The 15,353-nt window shown below is 41.3% G+C and overlaps 1 protein-coding gene across 2 annotated transcripts in view; it reads left to right on the top strand.

The window, feature by feature from the left end:
* Positions 1-2,168: 2,168 nt before the first annotated feature.
* Positions 2,169-15,353, top strand: part of RANBP9 (RAN binding protein 9) — an 84,392-nt gene continuing 71,207 nt past the window's right edge. For both annotated transcript variants that reach the window (XM_037147929.2, XM_053668204.1), the window contains exon 1: positions 2,169-2,825. In XM_037147929.2, the coding sequence (XP_037003824.2) occupies positions 2,264-2,825 (562 nt within the window). In that variant the 5' untranslated portion in view covers positions 2,169-2,263. The remainder of the gene's footprint in view (positions 2,826-15,353) is intronic.

Genomic DNA, 15,353 nt, shown 5'->3' with positions numbered 1-15,353 from the left:
ACAAACACAAAGACACTGAAATAGAGAACAAGGGGATAGTGACCAGAGGGTAGAAGGAAGGGAAGTTAAGGGGAAAAAGGGGGAGGGATTTGGAGGAACAAATAGGAAGGACACAGGGAGGAGAACTAAGGGGAGTGGAAATGGGAGGGAGGTGGGGAGCAAGGGGCGGGGGAGGCTGGGATGGAAGAAATAGACAAAAAAACTGTACTTGAAAAATAACTAAATAAAATTAATTAAATTAAAAAAAAAGATTGCTTGTTTGGAGAAAGCCAGTCTCTCCTATAAAAAGCTTTGACAAAATATCAGATACTTTTATTCTCTTAACCATTTCCAGGATACACGAAGTTCTAAATGGGTGTGCTGACAGAAAAAAAAGTATACCTTCACAAATAAATCCTCAATGAGAATTTCAAGAAAGCGTGAGTAAGGCATGGGACCCATTTTTTCTACCTTGGCAGTTAATATTTAAATAAAGATTGGCTTACATTTGACTCACTACTGTAATGTAAATGAAAGTTTTAGAACAAGTTAAATACAATGACATCTTGTAATTTAAAGTGCACTGGCTTGAAAAAGTCATCAAACAATAGTTTAGAATTATTGAATATTTTTATTAAAGAACAAGGCATCTGGTTGTCAATTACCAGGCATCTGGTAATTGAGGGAGGAAATCAGACTAAATGACCATATTAGTTCTGGCCAGACGCTGAAGGCCTTCAGTTAAATTACCATTTACCTATCCTCATCAAAACGAAACAAATAATTGCCTTTTCAAGCAAGCCATTCCTTGCTTATTTGGCCAAACAGTTACCATCATAGTATCTTTGAGAGCAAACAAAATACCAGAATCTATGTCATGTAGTTTACACGTGTAAAGTTCAATTTTGCCCGCTAAGGAAAGGATAACATAAACAAAGGGAAGTGGTGAAAACAAAACAGTAATGATAGGACGGGTTAGAGAGCAACACTTGGCAACTTGTGCCAAATTAGTGGGGGAAGCAAAGCACTCTATTGGCAAGTGCAAAGTAGGAAGGCCTTCCTCCTTTTGACTCTGCTGACCTCAGTGAATATTTCCTTCTTTTAAAAATGAGCACAATTCTTTGCTACCTAAGGAGGCCTGTTATGAAAATTAATGAGTCTTATAAAATGTTTTGATGCCTCTAGAATCCCTTCCTAACTACACACTATAACCTTGTCTTCTAACAGCTTTTTGAAGATATGCCAGACTTTTTTTTTAGTATACCTGTTACACCCTCGACCACTGTAAGTTCACTTTAAGTCCTCATAAAATTAATACAATGCTCAGTATTTTAAGTCCAGAAACGGTTCCCACTCTCATACGTAATGTTAAGATATTAAATACTGTAAAATGAAGTAGGTTCATAAAGAGGGAGGCGTCCAACGGAAACCTGTGTTGGGGAACCCGTGGGCACTCTCCAGACCTCTTACCTCGCGGACCCTATTTGGGTTTCCCAAAGCCGGAGCGCTCAGGGGAAGGTCCGCGGGCGGTGCTCGCAGCGGATCCCAGCGGGGTTCGATTACTTTCGCCTGGGCGAGATGCTGCACCTCTGCTCCAGCGGGAACCCAACGGTGGGGAGGTGGGGCGACAACAACAAAAAGAAGTAAAGTAGGAGGTGATGGGCACGGGGAGGCGTTTGGCTAGCTGGACAAGGCGGGGACTTCCGCAGGGACCGTGCGTCTAGAGCCCCCCCCCCCCAGTCTCATCTGCGAGCTAACTGCGGGCCGGGGAGGAGGCGGTCCCCGCCGATCGGGCTGCTCGCCTCAACCCCACCGCCCCGGCCCGGGCGCTTCGCAGGCGTGCTCCCCACCGCTCGCGCTTCCCCGCCCCTCGCGCTACTCGGCGCTCGGTGCCCGCCCCCTCGCCCAGCGCCGCCCGCGCGCAGCGTCTCGCGCCGGCCAGGCCCGCCCGCCGTGAAACAGCCGCGAGAGCGAGAGCAGCGGTCGCGGCGGCAGCCACTGCGCCCCCTGTGCCCGACTCCCGCCTCGCTCTCGCTCTCGGCGTCTCGGCCCGCGCCCGCTCTCCGGCCAACGTTCTCTCGGGGCCTCCTGGGGCCCGCCGCCCACTCCCTGTCTCTGAGCCCCCCCAACCGTCGCGCTCTCCTTCGGCGCGCGGCCCGCCGCCTGCTTCCGGGGCGGGCGGACAGGGCGCCTGGTGCCGGCGGCCGAAGCGACAGCGCCCCCGGGAAGCAGAGGAGGAAGGAGAGAAGAGGTGGAGGCGATCGTAGGCTGAGTCGCGGCCGGGATGTCCGGGCAGCCGCCGCAGCCGTCGCCGCAACAGCAGCAGCAACAGCAGCAGCTGCCGCCACCGCCGCCGGCGGCCGTGGCCCCGGTCTCCGGAGTCGTTCTCCCGGCGCCCTCGGCCGTCAGCGCCGGCTCCTCTCCCGCCGGCTCCCCCGGTGGCGGCGCGGGGGGCGGCTTGGGGGCCGCGGCGGCCGCCCTGCTCCTCCACCCACCGCCGCCACCGCCGCCACCCCCGGCCACTGCCGCCCCGCCGCCGCCACCGCCACCCCCGCCGCCTGCCTCTGTCGTCGCCCCCGCCAGCGCGCCCCCCGCGCCCCCGGGTCTCACAGCGGGCCCGGGCTCGGCCGGAGGCGCCCCAGCCCTGGCGGGCAGCAGCGCCGCGGCCCCCTTCCTGCACGGGGATTCGGCCCTGAACGAGCAGGAGAAGGAGCTGCAGCGGCGGCTCAAACGCCTCTACCCGGCGGTGGACGAACAGGAGACGCCGCTGCCTCGGTCCTGGAGCCCGAAGGACAAGTTCAGTTACATCGGCCTCTCTCAGAACAACCTGCGGGTGCACTACAAAGGTACTGGGCGTGTGTCCTGCGGTGGGAGTGGGGCCACTGATCCAAAGTGTCCTGTCGCTGTTGCCAACTCCTGACCCGCCCCCGACCCCCTCCCTCTCGGGCTGGCGCCCTCGGAGGGGACTCGCTGCCTTTGCTGCTTTTCCAAGGGTGGGTTTGGGGGTCGTGGTGAAAGGTGCGAGGGCGAGGGGCCAGATGCTTGGAAAAGGAAGGTGAGTACTGCTCCTCAGCATAATGGAGCGGGTAATCCTAGGCCAGGAGGAGAACACCTTGAGGGAATCCAGGATGACAGGACGCAACTCGCTTTCTGATTTCCCTTGAAGATAAATCTTAGGGCTTGGATGGAGGAATCCATGGACTCGGAGTTGGGTTACATTGTTCTCCAGGTGGCGGTGGGTCAGGCGTTCTCTTCTTACGTGGGGTGCGGGGGTGGGGTGGGGAAGAGAGGCACGATTCAGAGGTATAATTTCTCATTAAGGGAGAGCGGGGATATATAGAGGAAGGAGTAATTAGTGGAGGATTTTGTCCAAATTAGGCCAGAGATTGTCTAGGGGGACAAAAGGACAAGGGGCTCAAGTTTGCCATCAGTGTCTCTTACTAAAGGCAACTGGGAGGGTAAGAGTGGTGAAACCTCAGGAGTCCGCGTTTTCTTCGGGGAGCAGAAATCTACCACTACTGATTGGAAACGTTCTGTATTTACGTGTTGTTGTTATATGAAATCTGATTGAAAACAACGATTTTTTAAAATGTTATTCGGTGTTTTAAATAAAATTGGCTTATGTTTTACACCTGCGGTTTAAAAAAAAAAAAGGCTTAGGTTTGTGCTTGTCTCCCTCCTTCCTTATCTGTGTCTGCTATATTAAAACAAAGCTTTAAGCAGATCAGTTTTATATAAAATAGTAAATTGCCAAGGGAATTTTTGAAATGTATCCCGAATTAATACCATGCTTCAAGTTTACTTGGGGGTCGGAGGGGGGGTGGTGGTTGAGGAACAATCCAATATATCTGCTTAGAAACAAATCCAGTTTTTTAGGCCCCAAACCTAAACCTGGAGCTTTACATTCAAAGCAGCCTCGTTTTGATTGGCTACAAAGGGAGGGTCCTAATCAGATCCTAGTGACACAGATATAGAGGGTATAAACAGTCCTGGTGGTTAAATTCTTAAAGCATGCCGGACTGAAATTTGAGAAGAACCTTGACAAATAAGTTACTATTTAATCAGAAAGGAGAATGGCGACAAATCTACGAAATGATTTGACTGCAGAGAATCACATGCAAAAAATAGGCCTTGTTGAATATTTTTATCCATAGATCCAGAGAAACTTTCTGTATATGTTTTTATCTTAATGGCTGAAAATTTAAAATATCGAGTCTTTGTTTTTCCTTAAGTCAGGCATTTTGTTAATAGTCTGTGAAGGCTATTTCTTAATTTTGTGTTCTAATTTGTGTGAACAGTGCTGTTATGAAGTAATTACTTCTGATCTGGCCACCAGAAAGCTTTTTGTTAGACCTGACAAAACTTTATTTTAAATTCATGGTTGATGGTTAATAATTAGCTTTAGAAAATCAGAGGCGGAAGATATGTAGGATTATTGAACAAAGAGCCCTAGCTTTCCTGAGTTCTGCAGTCATTCGTGATTTTAGGCATGTTACAAAACAGGGCCTCAGTTTCTTCCTTTGAGTGATGAGGGAGTTGAGCTGGATGGCTGGGAAGGAAATTTCCAGCCCTGAGTTTCCGTGATATATAAAATTCATGATTACAGTTTATTTAGCATTGTGACATGGCTTGGTTAGTTTTACTAACTCCTTTTACATAAAATTGATGATTTGGGTCAGAGACAAGTACATGCTTGTGTGAAATTGGTTGGCGTTTGGAATATTTATGACACTGCTGTCTCAATTATTTTTCCTATTGGCCTCTGTATTTCTGTTGTGTAATACTAAGATTCGCTTTCTGGAAACTTCTCTCCCTTTTACAAGCATTAACTACTATTTACAGAAGAACAGATTTTGTTGTCATCCTTTTGCTTTTCTGTCCCTTTCTTCCATCCCCTCTTTGTCTCTCTCTCCCTTTGCCCTTGTTTGCAAACACAGTCTCTTTTCGCCCTTTTCTACTGCTTCTTCCTCTTGTCTTGTTATTTTAATGTGTTGGGTGTTTCATTTTTCCTGTTGTTTTTCTGTGTGCCTTCTGAGTGGACCACACCAAAAGCACTGAGCAACCGTGTCCCAGTAATACGGGAAGGGAGCAAAGGGGAAGTGTCCTAGGCAGTGGGTAATAAAACTTTGAAGTCCCAAAATAAGAAGAGTGAGTTTTACTTAACCTATCATTGTGCTGCATTGTTTTTACCTAAGCATTTTGAGACACTTTTAACATTAAAAACTACTGTTAACAAAGTATTTTTGCATATTACAGGATTTTAAAGCTGTTTTTCAGAATGAGGGTTTTCCTTACCTTTGAAATAGAAATGTTTTGGTTTCTTGTGCTCTGACCACGTTCTGCTTTTAAGAGGTTATTCTTCTAAGTGGAGTTACTGTTTTTGGAAGCAGTGTCTGGTTTTTTAAATGATTTGAAGGGATTAATGATAAACACCAGATAAATAGAAAAAGTTGTTTAGGTTACAGAGGAATAGCAGGTGTGTATTCTATATGTTAAAAATTAAAAAAACCTTTTTGCTTAGTGGTCATACAACAACTGTTGAAACACTCAGGCGTTTCTTTCCTTTTATTTTTACAATTATTGTCAGCTTTGAATAAGTATAAATGTGACAAGTTTGGACTTAGTTATAAAGATAACTGTTTCAACTTAAAGTATTTTCATGAATTTGACAATGGATTTGATTACTATCAATGTTTCAGTTACAGATTTCGTTTTTATATTATAATATTATCATTATTTGGATACTTTACAAAGCATTTTGATACCAGTGGATTTGGACAAGATGGTAGAATTCTCATTTTAGATCTAGAAAGTGGGAGCACCTAGAGGTTAGATTTTACCAGTCACGGTTAACCCAGGATTGAAAACTTAACTTTCACTATTCTAAATTTAGTACTCTTTCCATTATACCAAATTGCCCATTTAAGTTGCTATGAGACTTAATGATCTCAAATAGGCAAAATTCAGTGATTACATTTAGAACTTTTGAAGAATAGTTGACATTAAAAGTATTTCCTCTGGGGAAAAGTGTTACCTGGAGCACACTAATGCCATGGAAAAGTCCAGAAACCTTGATTGTGCTAGTTCAGGGCAGCTTAGAAGAAACACAAGATAAGTGTAAGTTGGGAATGGTAAGAAGCAATCAAATAGTGGGTTGCAGTTTCTAATTAAACATTATTAACAGTATCTAACCCAATAGGTTGAACTCTTGGTGTGCCTAATTCCCCTCCCCCTCAATATCAACAGTTGTTAGACCCAAGTTTAATTGCTTATCTGATTTCTTGCACGTCTTAAGGTTAAACAAATACCTCAGGATATATTTGCTTACTTGCCAGTACATATGTCTCGTAAGAATTATGGGAGTGATGTAAAATTGCTCTTCACAATCAAGGGACTTAAAAACCAAACCGAGCTTTTCCCAGGGATCTCTCTGTTGAAATTTTGGGAAATTTAGCTTTAAAAGTACCAGGTAATAATTGAAAGAATCAAGTGAATCTAATAATCATACTTGGAGAAAATAGATAATAATGATAATTTATTGAGCAGTTGCTATAGGACAGATATTCTGCTAGACAGTTTGTATATATGCCCTGCTCTCTGCTTTCTTATTCTTTATTCACCAGCCTTTAATGAGAGTTTATGTTGTATAAGGTTCTGGGCACTCAGATGCATGAGATACTGTCTTTGAACTCAGAGAGCTCAATGGGCATGAGTGTAGTAAAGGGAGTGTTATAAAAAGTAGTGTGGAAGACAGGAGAAGCTCTACCTCAGGTTGACATTGGAAGGGATGAAGTTGGTGAGTCAGGGACAGCTTTTAGAGGGGATAAGACTAGTGGTCAGTCTTAAAAGATGAGTAGTCTAGAGGGGAAGAAGAGAGGGGCTGGGCATTATAAGTAAAAATATAGAGAATTATTTGTGTATCTTTGGATCTACAAGCAGTTTGGGGTTATTGGAATTTAAGTGTGTGACAAGGAGCAGTTAGAAAAAGATCATGAGAGGTCTTATATAATATTTTATTGAGCTTAAATCTTTTGTGGCATTACAAATAGAAAGTGATTGTTTCATATTTTCATTTTTCTCATATTACACAACTAATTGGAAGATAAATTCAAAGGGTGCAATACTGGAAATAGCAAACTCATTTAGAAGGCTGTTGCAGCAGACCAGGTAAGAAATGAGGATCTGAATTTGATCATTGGTAGGGGTGAAGACGAGCATAGTTGTAATATTTTAAAGTAACACTGACAGGATGTGATGGAATGATGGAGAGAGAAATCAGAGCTGGTGCTTGGGTTCTTCTCTGTTGGTTCTTGCAATGAACCATGAATCTAATAATGATTGTTAGAAGTAGTATAGTGCATTTGAAGATAAGTAAAAATGTGAATCTTACCCATGCGATCTGACTTCATGGAACCCAGAAGAAGCCAAAGAAGCAAGCCCTTCTGAAGTTCAGGTGGCTCCAAATAATCACAACAGCTGGAGTTCCTGGCTTTTCACTTTAATTCTGCTGCTAAGGTGACTCAGCTGCAGTCATTACTTCCGGTTTTCTTACTTCTCTTTTCCTGTTTGACTGGCTTATTCTTTCCTTCCTATTTCAGATTCCTGAGAGACATATCAAATCAACATTGCTAATTGTCATTCTTAGTTAGGCAGAACTTTTCGTTATATGCCTTGGCATGAATTGGTGACATTCATGCCAGGTGCTAGCCTTAGTTGAATCAGCTGTAGTGGGGTATGTGAGGGTAGTTACCACAAATAAAAAATCTTCCTGGCACAAGGATGGTCTGGGCTTTACTTCTTTCAGTAGGGGAAGTGTGTGAGGCAGTTTCTCCTAGGAAGGTTGGCATGGACCATAATTGACCTGAGCTTGGGAGAGATCTATCTAGGTCATGACTAGGTTCAGCATCACCTCTTAGTGGTAGTAGGAACTCTGGGAGTGCACAAGAGAGTATGAAGTGAGAAGGGCAGTGGGCCAAAGATGGAACCCTGAGCAACGCTACCATTAAAAGACTGGATGGATCCCAAGAAGGAGTGTTAAGAGGAAACTGGACAGAGGAGAGTGTGGTGTTACAGCAGCTGAGCAGAGGTGTATCAGAAACGAGGAAGTATCTTTAGGGTCAAGTGCAACAGATAGGTGTAGTGAGATAGGCACTGAAAATTTTCCACTGAATTTGGAAATCAGATCATTGTTACCTTAGGGAGAACAGTTAGAATTGAGTGATGGGGGCAAAAATCAGAATAAACAGAAGGGGCACCAAGCAGAGAGGATAGTGAATATAGCTTCCTCTTGAGAAATGTAGATGAGGAAAGAGATTAGGCAGTGCCTGTGGGAGGATGGAGGCCAAGGCAGGTTTTTAATTATTTTTTAATGGCTGGCTGGTAGCAGAGTTACATTGCACCTGGAAATTAGCTTCTAATGTCAGCATGTAAGATGAAAATACACGTAATCCAAAATTATTTCTAAAATTCCCTTTAGGAAGTACCGTGTTACAGACTATTGTATCGTTTCTAAGTGAGTCTCCTTTTTGTTTGGCTGCATGGGTGAAACTGAAGTGATATAAATTGGATGAGAATATGATGTTGGTCCAAGATTTGGAGTCTCAATAAATGTATACAACATTTAACATTTTAACAAGTAAAATAAATAGTAACTAGATCTGTTTTCAAAGGTTATTTAAAAAGTTCTTTATGCTCAGCACCAACCACAGTGCATTATTGACAGTGATTTATAGCATAAGAGCATATGCAGGGTGGGGCAAAAGCAGGTTTACAGTTGTTTGTGTGGAAAATAGTACAATAATTACTAAGTAATAATACAAAAACGAACTGTTTTGCATACTCACAACTGTAAACCTTTTGTGCCATCCTGTATTCTGTGAAGAGCGTATACGTTTTTTGATACTGCGCCCTTACAGATTGAGGAGAAGGAAAGTGAAGAGGGAGAGGAGGAAAATACAACTTGGGAGGCTGACTGTAAAGGCTGAGAGGGCAGAAGGTGGTTCAGGAGCACAGAACGGTAAGTCTTAAAGAGAAGAGGAGTGTGTACTCCCTACTCCAGTAATAGTGGAAGAGGTATAGAATGTAATGGACACAGAGCAGTTTGTAATAGGAGAGGGGAGAGCAGAACACGACCATATAGAATGCTGGAGTCCCATTTAAGTCCTGTTTTATGATAAAGTAGGCAAGGTAGTTTGCTCCCTGAGTTAGAGTACAGGACTTAGAGCTTAAACTGGATGATGCAAATGTGGACTAGGCACTGAGGGGAACGGAAAACAAAATAAAGATTTTTGAGTGTCTTGTTGATAGCTGTGGGAGAGTCCAGCTGACTTCATAGCAGTCGCCCTTTGCCAGATTGTTGAACATTATTCAGCAAAGGCCAACTGCCTGTTGCAGGAGTAGGGAAGGTAGATTATAGTATTGATTTGTAGGCTGTGGTTCTGCTGGTTGGGTGTGATGGAAGGGTTGGCATCTGAGAGATCCTTGATTTCTCTCAGATCGTGAACCTCTCAGCTGCCTATCTGGGAGATGAACTGGGGAGTCCTATAGGCCCATACTGGAGGAGGAGCAATGAAGATAAACCAAGAAGGGGTTTAGGGATTTCGAAAAGTAGGTGTAAAAGTGAGGTCTTTAGAGAGGGGAGGTGATAAGACGGTGCATCCTAGAGGAAGGTGTAGGCTTTTCTATATGATGCCAGAAATGTGTTGCAGCGGGAGGGGAGCCCTCGTGTTTTCCACAGAATTGCACTCTAAAAGTAGCCCGGCTTATATAAGGGAAAAATAGGGCTGAGGCAGACCACTTAAAACCTGTGGAATTTTGTAACCAGAGTACTACAAAAATAACACCCCTACTAAAACACAAACCTGGTTAAATTTCCACTGACATTTGTGCGCACTGTCATAGGCAGCTGATCTTTCACATCCTTAAGCCTCAGGGTTTGGGCATCCTTCTTAGGATGTGAGTGCTTGACAGCTCTTAATCCAAAATAAAAATCTGATTCACAATTTAGCCCTTTTCACTTTTTTTTTAAACAAAGAAATACATATTTTTAGCTATTAGAAAGGATGGCTAAAATACAAAGAAAACCTGACAATGCCAATTGCTGGTGAGGATGGGGAGCAATCCTCAGACATTGCTCTCAGACATTGCTGGTGGGACCGCAAGATGGTTTGGCTGTTTCTGGAAAAGCTATACTGGTTTTACCGTAGGATACAGCAGTCAAGCTTCTCACTGTTTACCCTCAGATGGGAGCTCTCAGACATTGCTGGTGGGACCGCAAGATGGTTGGGCTGTTTCTAGAAAAGCTATACTGGTTTTACCATAGGATACAGCAATCAAGCTTCTCACTGTTTACCCATTGATTTGAAAACTTGATGCCCACGCAAACACCTGCACATGAATGTTCATAGCAAGTTTTCACATAATCACTAAAAACATGCAGCCAAAATGTCTTTCCATAGGTGAATGGGTAAACTGTGGTACACCACCTATGCAATAGGGTATTATTCAAAGATAAAAAGAAATGAGCTGTTTATCCACACAAAGACACAATGGATCTTTTTTAAATCACATTTTATTGATTATGATATTACAGTTGTCTCAATTTTCCCCTTTGGACACCTTGCACCCCAGAAATTAGCCCTCCATTGTTCATGTTCATGGGTCACGTGTATAAGTTCTTTGGCTACTCCATGTCCTATACTGTACTTTACATCCCCATGGCTATTCTGTAACTACCTATTTGTACTTCTTAATCCCCTCACCTCTTCACCCATTCCCCCAAAACACCCTCCCATCTGGCAACAGTCAAAATGCTCTGCATATCCATGATTCTTTCTCTGTTCTTGCTTGTTTTTTTATTTTTATTTTATTTTATTTTTTAAAGATCTTATTTATTTATTTTTAGAGAGAGGGGAAGGGAGAGAGAAAGAGAGAGAAACATCAATGTGTGGTTGCCTCTCACGTGGCCCCCCATTGGGGACCTGGCCTGGAACCCAGGCATGTGCCCTGACTGGGAATCGAACTGGTGACCCTTTGGTTTGCAGCCCATGCTCAATCCACTGAGCTAAACCAGCCAGGGCTTGCTTGTTTTTTAGATTCAATTGAAGGGAGGGAGAAATGGTGGGATTAGCAAAAGCATGGGATTTTTCAGGTCATTAAAAGTATTCTGAGTGGTACTGTAATTGTGGCTACATGACACTATATTTATCAAACCCATGGAATTTTACAGGATTAAGAGTGAACCTTAATGTATGCAAATTTAAAAATCATTTAGAAGAGAGGGGGAAATCCCAGGGTAGAATGCAGAATGTGACAACATAATCTTTTACAAATGTATGAAGCAGTTTCAGAGAAAGGGCAAGGCAAGGCGCTGACCTAAGTAACTTTGGAAATCAGCCGAGTCTGTAAAACTAAAGGTGAAAGAAACTATGTAGGCATTGAACTCCTGTTGATAAACTCATATTCTGTGGGGATATGAGTTAACAATACTGATACTGCTATATACTTATAATGGAATTGAGCAATTAAATTAATGGATGGCAGATGCTGGAAGCTAGGTTTCTTACCATTGGAGTGAAATTATACAGATAAGCAAAGGGAGGGGAATGAAGGGGGGAATAGAACAACTGTAACAGCATAATCAATAAAAAAATTTTAAAAAAAAAGCAAAGGGAGGAGATTAGAATGATCCATGTGATAATGGATTAGAGTTGGAGATACCACTAGGAACTCATGTTTAGTTTAATATCAACAGAAATGATTACATAGGGAAATATAGGTATGTGTATATAGAGTGGTTTAGTGTGCAAACATACATTTCCTTGTCCTTGTCAGTGAGGGAGCCTAAAAGTAGCAATATCTCCATAACAACTAGCACACTACCTAGAGATTGGGTTCTAATGCCATTTGCCAGGGCTGTTTGGAGAAATGGCTCATTCTAGGACTGGGGCAGGAAATAATGGTAGCATCTCGAAGTGCTAGAAAGTAACAAACAAAACCAAAAAACATAATTGGAAATATGTCAGAATGGTAGAGGAACCAACTGAAAAGATTTCCAATAGCCTAAGGGGGAACAATGTGAGCAAACCCCCCCCCCCCCAGAGTATTGGGTTGGCCAAAAAAGGTCCGTTTAGCTTTTTCTGTAAAAGACACATTTTTCATTTCACCAATAACTGTTGATTTGGGTTTTTGAGTGTGTCAGCTATCGCCTGCTATTGGCTTCTAGTGGGTAGAGGCCAGGGGTGCTGCTAAACATCTTATAATCCATAAGACAGCCCCACAGCAAAGAATTATTTGGCCAAAATGTCAGTAGTACCAAGAAACTTTGCAAACTATTTTTTGGCATATTCAATCAGTCACAGCACCTTCTCTAGTCACTGCGCAAATTTTTTTTATGTTTTAGTTGCATTTTTACCTTTCTTAAAATAATAAAGCATAATATAGCAAAAATGTTGCTTATTTTTTCCATCTTCAATATTAAAATGGCTGCACAAAAAAATCACCAGTTTTGCTAAGTTTTTTTTTTTAATGCACACTGACATGACAGCTGTCACAATATAATCCAACAAAATTGTTTTGCATGAAGTTAAAGACAACTTAACCGTTGGTAGAGTCATTGTACCATAAAAATATAATGGACATTTGAGCCAACCCAATAATATTGAATTATAACCCAAAGTATAAAATAAATATGCATGAGATGTATGAACCCATACAGATATAATCAAAAAGGAAATATCTTAGCCCTTTTTGATCTGTAATGCACTTGAATTTTCCCAGATGGCTTTATGTGTAGGAATCCCAGTCTTCATCGACTTAGGACCTTTGTATATTGCTAAACTTTTCTCTTTAATTCTTTAATGCACAGGGGGAAAATAGATGACTTCTTTATTATGTTGACATCATTCCTGTATTTACCAGGTGCATACCAGCTAATTTGTATTCAAGAAATATTTTGTAGCAGAACAGATTTTATGAGAATTTAATATTTTTGAGGTGGAATAGTTTCAAGGAGATCAGAGTGTGGCTCCAGGAAGGAATGACTGAAGTTAGGGTGGATGTCAGTAGAAATTAAAATGCAAAAATGTTTGAGAATTAAAATAAAAGAGACAGTAAAATAATCACAAATGAGTGTTAAGTGCATTAATGCTGTATAGGAAAGATGTGTGTCACTATGATGGCATATAAAAAAGGTTAGGCCAAGTCAGAGGTTAGAGAAAGAATAATTGAGGAAGTGAGGTTGGAGCTGAGATCTGAATGATGAATGGGACCTAAGCAGGCTGACAAGAAAGGGGCAGAGCTTTTCACCTTGGGGCAGAGACAGGCCTGGTGAATGTGGCTGGAGGTAAAAGAGGGGAGGTAGAAAATGCAGGGGGAGGGTGAGATCAAACAAGGTTTTTAGGAAGTTTATCTTTTTCCTAGGCTGAATGGGAGGATTTTTTAGAAGGAATGTTAGTTGTTCTGAGGGGTAATGGCACAAGCAAGGCTGTTTATATTTCCAGAAAGGCACTTGGCAGCTTGTTGGAGAATGGAGGGGGATGGAGTGGCTTTATCCAGACTCTTTCCTTTTCCAGCGAATTGTAGTCAACAGATTGGTTGAATAGAATGAGCTAACCTTGCTAGCCTTTGAGTTTTGAGGCAGTAAATGTACTTTCTTCTTCAACCATGTAGAAAACACTCAGTATTTCTAAAAACACAAGAAGTTTGTGTTTTTAATAGTTTACACTTTGGTAGTATGAGGTTGTATTTCAATCACCATGGAATTTAAGGTAATAAAATTCCTGCTGATGAGTATTATTAGAAATAGGCCCTTCAGTCTCATAGTACTAATCTCATCTAAGAAGTATATGAAAACTTTTACATCTAAACCTTCTCCTAAGTTTTTTAAATATAAATTTAATTAAAAAATGAAACATTCTTTTAACATTTACAGAGTTTTTCTATAATGGCTTAGTAGATAGAGCATAGTGAATATAAACGAGTCTTGAAAATTTATGACTGTAGTTTTTTGTTATTTTTACATAATAGAAAAATGTAGAGGATTTTAATTCATGCATGTATTTAACACGAGTCTACTAATTTGGATAGTTATACAGCCTTCATAAGAATTTTTCCCTTTAAAAAATGAGGTTAAATAATACCTATTTTATAGATGTTGAATGAGAAAAATCTATACAAAAGCACCTAATACTTTGAGAGATTGTATAACCTAAATATTTTCTCTCTCTTTTCCCAAAGAAGTAGCAAGGATAGGAGATGGGAATACACGTGGAGTGATCCCAGAATGCTCATTGTAACTACATCCTTCTTACGGGTGCAGAGCTGCACTGGATCACGCTTCTTGAATTTAAATCCCAGCACAAATCCTGGTTTGGAATTCTTATATATCAGGATGACCTTGAGCTGGTTTGTTTTTGCTTAGTTTCCTCAATTGTGAAATAAATGATAACTAATTCCTAGGTTGTTTTGAATGATAAGTAAGTTAAATAATGGTCTTAGAACAGGGTCTTGTACATAGTATTAAATGTATGTTAACTATTACCATTTATTGTTATTATTTAAGTATATCTTGAGATTACCTTATTTCTAAAAGTTTTGGTCACTTTCCTAACAAAAAAAACAAAAACCAAATACAAAAGATAGTTGATTTAGGACTCCAGAATTAATCAGAGTTTTCTTTGGATTTATTTTTAGCTGTGTAAAATTTCTAAATGCATTTAATTTACATGATCTTTTCCCAGGCTAATCAATTATTTTAACTTACTAAATATCTTCATAACTTACTAAATATCTAACTGCAAACCATAACTTAATAAATATCTGTTTTCAAAAAGTTATTGATGTCATTCTGCAGATTTGTGCTGTTATTTTTTTTCTGCTTAGTTCAGTGTAAATCTATTTCCTAAATGTGATAAAGCAGTTTTATGAGTATGTTGCTGCTTCCATTTTTATTTTCTTAGCCAAGTTTATCACCGCCCAGTGGTCACTTCTGTTCATAACACACACATGAGACATCTATGGACACAAGTTTTCCTAGTAATAGGAGTGATTGAGTACAGCAGTTTCTTTTGGACCAAGTAAATGTGGGTTAGTTTGCATTACAAGTGTAAACTCAACTGTTTAATGATGGGGTATGCATTGATAATTTGGTAAACTGTATGGTAAGAAAAGGTACTGTCTCATTGCTTTGTGATGGTTATTGTATGGCTAAGATATAGTTTGTGACTTAAGGTTTTTTTTGTTTTAAAACAATCATAGTAAATTTGAGGAGGGGAATTCTCCTCCCTATGAATGTATTGTTACTGCATGACCGAAAGGTTAATAACATAAGACTGTATTGGGTGAAGCATATTAACTAGAACACCTGGGTGATGATT

Source organism: Artibeus jamaicensis, unplaced genomic scaffold (genome assembly GCF_021234435.1).
Source record: "Artibeus jamaicensis isolate MK-2021 breed Jamaican fruit bat unplaced genomic scaffold, CSHL_Jam_final contig_482, whole genome shotgun sequence".
In the NCBI taxonomy this organism is placed as follows: Eukaryota; Metazoa; Chordata; class Mammalia; order Chiroptera; family Phyllostomidae; genus Artibeus; species Artibeus jamaicensis.
This window is presented reverse-complemented; position numbering and strand designations above follow the sequence as displayed.